The sequence below is a fragment of the Lemur catta genome, chromosome 5 (genome assembly GCF_020740605.2).
Source record: "Lemur catta isolate mLemCat1 chromosome 5, mLemCat1.pri, whole genome shotgun sequence".
NCBI lineage: Eukaryota > Metazoa > Chordata > Mammalia > Primates > Lemuridae > Lemur > Lemur catta.
The window spans coordinates 597,870-603,869 of NC_059132.1; the positions used below are offsets into that span (position 1 = coordinate 597,870).

Below are 6,000 nucleotides of genomic sequence, written 5' to 3' on the forward strand. Positions count from 1 at the left end.
AAGAGCGAGACCCCCTCTCTACTAAAAATAGAAAGAAATTCTCTGGACAGCTAAAAATATATAGAGAAAAATTAGCCGGGCATGGTGGCGCATGCCTGTAGTCCCAGCTACTCGGGAGGCTGAGGCAGGAGGATGGCTTGAGCCCAGGAGTGTGAGGCTGCTGTGGGCGAGGCTGACACCACGGTGCTCTAGTCCGGGTGACAGAGTGAGACTCTGTCTCAAAAAAAAAAAAGAAATGCAAGGCCCCGTCTAAAGACACATCTGCATTTACGAAAACACTAGAAAGCGATGCAATTTCGACTGAACAAGACCAGCACGTTCCTTGCTCTGCAGGCGCGCTGGTGACCGCCGCCGTCTACACCGAGCGTGTCCAAGGATTACAGGAGAAACACATACACCCAGCGGAGCGATCCTCCCTTCCCGCGTCTCGTCGTCCGCGCTGCTTCCTTCCAGGCTTTTCTCCGCTGTGACTCTTACCCGGGCGCTAACAAACAAACACACACACACCACCATTAGTCTACACCGTCGGCCGGCTCCGAATCCGGCGGCTCGTCGGGAAGCGGGAAGGGTCAGAGTGGGCGAAACGCACCGACACGCACGTGGAGGTTCTAGTTCATTGGCTTTTAGGTAACTTAGCAGCTTGCTTTCTCCTTCTTTCTTTCACAAATCTTTCCGAAGTCAAACTTTGGGGTCTACGCACTGAGAAAAGCGAAACCGGCGTATTCTACTGACTTTCCTCGTTGGCTCTCAGGGCGAGGCCGCTAGCCAGAGGTCGGGGCTGAGGGTCACCCACCTGCGCGGCCCGGGGCCGCCACCTGCCCGCGGGCTCCGCTCCGCCGTCTCCGCGATCCTCGGCAGCCGCCGCGCCGCGCCTTCTCTGCTCGGGCCTGCGGGAGACGGCACGTTTCAGGCCGGCGGCCCGGGGAGCGGGGCCTCTGTCCCCGGGCCTGAGGCCCGGCCGCCCCCTCCACCCGCCCCGGGCCTGACGCGCAGGGCGGCCCCGCGGTGCTTACCGTGGCCGAGCCTCGAGCCCGGGCCCGGCGGGGCCTCCGCCTTCCCGGCCGGGCCGAGCTCTGGCGTCGGAGTTCGGTTGAGCTTCTGGCCCGCCCGCCTCTTGCGGGTGTAGACCCGCAGCGGCCACATGTCCACCCGCCCGCCCGCGGGCCTGTCTCGTCGCCCTCGTGGGACCCGCACTACCGTGGAGGGAGCCCGCGTCCGGGAAGGGCGGAGCAGCCCGACGGCAACAACGTGACGAAAAACAACAGCCCGACTGCGGCCGCCGGCCTCGCTCCGACCTTCCACCCGGGCGGGGCCGCGCGAAGGCTGCCGGGAAGACGGAGGGGCCGCGCGAAGGCTGCCGGGAAGACGGCGGAGCGTGGCGGCCGCCGCCTGCCCCCGCGGAACGGAAGCTGACTGGAAAAAGCGGTTCTGGAGGCGACTCCTCCACCTTTCATTTCCTCAGCGGTGGGACCGGCCCCCACGCGCTAGGCCTTGGCCTCCCCTCATCAGCGGGACGAAGTCCTTGGCGGTGGGTGTCGGGTCACGGCCACGGGCGGGCCAGCCTCGCTCGGCGGAGAGATCCGGCGGGAACGGACACACTGTGGGGACGGAAGCATCCGCCTGAGGAACCAGCGGCAGCCGCCGGGGCCACCGACCGACCGGGAGGCTGCGGCCCAACCCTTGCAAGGTCCGGGCTCCGGGACAAGCGGAGCCCCTCGGCCTGTGTCCCCGAGCGCCACCTCCGGGCGTCTGGGCGTCCTCGCGGTCACGGTGGCAGATTCCGCGCGCCGCCCGGCCCCGGCCCCGGGGCTCACCTCGTCCGCCCTGCGCGCTGGAGAGACGTGGGGACGACCTGCCGCCGTCGCCGTTCCCGCGGGTCGAAGCGTCCGGCCGCCTCCCCGAGCGCGCGGCCCCGGCCCCGGCCACGGCCCCGGCTGCTGCGAGCACACGGCGACGCTGCGCAGCGCTTAAAAACGCAGCGTGTCTCGATGAAGTCACAAAACACTCACAGATTTTCCTGTGATGCCTCAGTGTGGTGTGTGAATATAAGCACATACGTAGCCACAATGTGATACGGTTACTGACTTTGTCATTTACAGTCTGCTCATTGAAACATTCATGACGCTCAATTGAATATATGATTAATCCTGAAAACCCAGCATCGCACAGCTTTGCTGCAGAATAAAGCAAGTGTCATCCTCCGACGTCCTTTCTGCACTCCAATACGTGCAACCATGTGCCGACAGGCAGTCGCTAGTTTACAAGCCAGGCCCCCCATGGGGACTGCTGCGAAAAAACCTGGAGTTCTTAAATGCCTATTGGAAGGTCCGAGCCCTGGGATGCCCTAGGCGTAGAAATGGAAGAAACACTGAACAATGAAAATAGGTTAAAGCAAAACTGATCTGCCCCTTGGTAGTCCTATTCCCTAGAACTCTGTCTCAGTATACTGGATTAAATTCACTGAGGGGTGAGTAAGTAAAGATTTGTTGGAATTAATGCATAGGATTTCCAAACTGGAAATAAACTTTGGTGTGATTTCTTTAGCCAAAAGGAGCCTTAGAGGTGGTCTACTTGCCCCCTCATTTTGCAACTGAGGAAACCACAGCCTAGGGAAGCTTGTGAAGACAAATGATTGGCACAGGGGACACGGCTTTCCTGGCATTTGGCTGCTATGCTTGTCATAACCCCCATGCATCCTACCCACGGCTGGAAAAGAGGTGGGGGTAGGACAAAGAGAGGAGCGCGAAGTCCTTGGTGGCCAGAGGAGGGGAAGGGACTAGAGACAGACTTGGTCTGTTTGAAACATCACCTCGAGCCAGCCTAGAAAGAGGGAAGGAAGTGTGTCCCCCACAGAAGGGTGAGGTAGGGCAGAGTCATCTCTCCATCTCCCCCAACCCCATCCCCAAATGCAAACACCAGGGCAAGTATTCAGTCCTGAGTGTTAAATCGAACTCCTCCCATTCGTTTCCCCCTTGTGCTGCTCCCACACCTACACCCAGAACTCTGCCATCAGGGTGTCAATGCAACACGGGATGCGTTTGACTAGGTTTGGAACCATCATGGAGATACTAACTTCCTTGGGAAAACAAATTTCAGAGAGATTTCTGAAGAAACCTTTTGGGAAAACAGCCAGGTTGTGCATTTGGAGCCCAAAGGAGATCTTTCTGAATGACGTTTTCTTGTAGAGTGACTCACTGAGCAGGTTTGTTTGCATGGTGCTGTCCATTGGCTTTAGGAGTCCCGCTGAAAACCAGCTTATTCTTGCTTAGCTGACAAGAATGGAATAAATCACAGCAATAGAGGAAATGTAACGTCAGGTATTGCAGTGTTAATGCTGTGCAGCTTGTGGAAAAGGGACAAGGGGATTTTCCTTCGGTAGACTTTTCTTTAGCATCCACTATGGACCAGACCTGCACTGGGCCTCAAACCTCAAGCAATCGGTCTGAGTGGGCTGGGGCGAAGGGCCCATCCAGCAGTAAACCACGGGGAAAGCTTCTCGGAGAAGAGGATGCTGGAAGCCGAGTTTTGAGAGATGAATGGAGGCCAGGCATTTTGGGTCACTCCTGTTGTCCCAGCACATTGAGAGGCCAGTGCAGGAGAATTGCTTGAGGACAGGAGTTCAGAACTAGCCTGAGCAAGATCAAGACCCCCCTCTCTACAAAAAAACAGAAAATTTAGCTGGGTGTGGTGGCATGTGCCTGCAGTTCCAGCTACTCGGGAGGCTGAGGCAGGACTTTGAGGTTGCAGTGGGCTATGATGATGCCACTGCACTCTAGCCTGGGCAACAGAGTGAGACCTTGTCTCAAAAAAACAAAACAAAATGATGAATGGCAGGAGTTACATAGGAGGATTAAAGGAAAGGACATTCTAGGAGGAGCCTGAGTGCTCAAAGGCATGCATGCAGGCACGGGGAAGCATGAGACTTTCAGGGCACTACAAAAAGTAATTGCTGAGGTTGCAGCCAAGGCTTCGTGGGGGAAGAGGCGGAAGAAGAGATAGATGCTAGCCCTTCTGTGCTGAACTAGGGAGCCTGAACTTCATCCTGGAAACCACGGGAAGTCACTGAAGGAATATTAAGCAGGAAAGTGGCATGACTGGGTTTTCAATTTAGAAAGACTGCCTTGGCTGAACTGTGGATGGTGAAACGAGGAAGCTGGGGTAGAAACATGAAGACTAGTTAAGAAAGCGCTGTAATATTCCAGATGAGAGGAGGGTAGCACAAGCCACATCGATTGCTGTGAGAGTGGAGAGCAGTGGACGACAGCAAATACACGGAGAAGGCAGAATCTGTATAACTTAGACGCGGCAGAATGCACCATTTTAAGAAATTGTGCCTATTAAGCTGTATATGAATAAAAGACATTGTGGAAAGGCTGTTTTTAAAGGCCATTATGATGGAAAGTTTGAATAGTTATTTACTCTTTTAAAAGTATAAAAGTGATTTAAGTCCAGGACACACTTGATGATAGATGTGTTCCAACAGAGGCCTGGGCAAAGCGGAGCCTCCCTGGATGCATCGTAATTTCTTGGAGTTTGGCAGGAGCCTCACAGAGGATGCAGAATACCCTGATCAGTAATTTAGCTCGATAACCACGTTTGCCGTAAGCACTAACTATGACTGATGATCACCAAATATGCTGACATGAGGGGATTATGTTATACACATATATAAAACAGTAATCATAAACAACTTTGAGAAATGAAAAATGTTTATTTTTTACAAAAGTTTTCATAAATGCATTTTATATTTGATATGCATGCTACTATAACAAAGCAACTGAAAATATAATTACAGCTAAGATACTTTTATTCATATTTAAAAAGTAATATTTTAATCCCCCCAATTTTTAAAAATTGGAAGTAGAATAAGCAATTCTTCAAAAAATAGCCATTTTTTTTTCCCCATGCAATCGTTGCAATGACTTAACAAGAAAAATTAAAATAATCAGTCAAACCAACATTTAGAAGCCACTGTCACTTCATGAAACCGTTTCTGTTTGGGACCAAGTTTAGATATGACTGTATTCTAAGTATTTATCTATTCCCTCTGTGTTACAGCCACTAATGCGTTCTAACTGAAGAATTTCTCATTTGGAGCTTTGTCCTCACTTGAACGCTAACCTAATTCTTAATGCACTTAATTGTAGACTCACAGAAAGGGCTGTGTAGCATACTTGAGAGAAAATTCAGACTGCTAGGATCCTTTTTTCTTTTCACGTAAATGGTTCCTTAAAATTAAAACCAGCAAGAAAATACAGCGAACTTATAGTTTACCAATTTTATATATGATTGTTCATTCTTTTTTTCCTGAGGTATTAAGCAAGTTTGTAAGCAGTCTGTTTTCATGCAAAAATATATCTTCTCATTCTTTACATTCATTTTATAGCATTTTGTACCTTAAATAACTGTATCACATTTGTGCTTTAAACATTTGGAAAATAGAGGCTAATTCATTTTCTTCACTGCAGAGAAATTAAAGATTATTGGCTCTTTGATGTGTAACACAATCAAGCAAGTGCTGATTTCAAGTAGCTAAAACATTATCTGATTGTAAAATATCCCAATGGAAAGTTCTATTTTTCTCTCATACTTGGAGTTTTAACTAAATGTAGAATGAAAATGTGACTTGCGTATGTGAGGGAGACACAGTATGTTTAACCCTTGGACTTAGGAGTCTGTGAGTCCCTTACATATGGAGCTAGACCTGCACACGACACCTGGCACGAGTCCCCTCTCCCACCTGGAGGGGAAGCCTCATGCTATATAGACACCTTTTATGGCAAAAGGCAAAGAGATTAGGTATATATCCTATTTTACAATATACACAATAGGATTAGTTTGTAAAATCTGAGAATTACTAATACATTTGAATGAGAAACAGGTAAAAAGGCCAAATATTTAAGAACACATTTATGTTTAAGGTGCTGATTCTCTGTTACACCTCTAGGCTTAAATAGGACCCAACGCCCAATATCAATGTGCCCGTCATAAGCACATAGC

General features: G+C 50.6%; 1 protein-coding gene across 1 annotated transcript in view; it reads right to left on the reverse strand.

Moving 5' to 3' along the window:
• Positions 1-1,143, reverse strand: part of MEIKIN (meiotic kinetochore factor) — a 55,349-nt gene extending 54,206 nt beyond the window's left edge. Inside the window, exons 1-3 of the mRNA XM_045552396.1 lie at positions 1,014-1,143; positions 794-887; positions 397-484 (exon numbers count right to left, since the gene is read on the reverse strand). Of these exons, the coding sequence (XP_045408352.1) occupies positions 397-484; positions 794-887; positions 1,014-1,143 (312 nt within the window). The remainder of the gene's footprint in view (positions 1-396; positions 485-793; positions 888-1,013) is intronic.
• Positions 1,144-6,000: the final 4,857 nt, after the last annotated feature.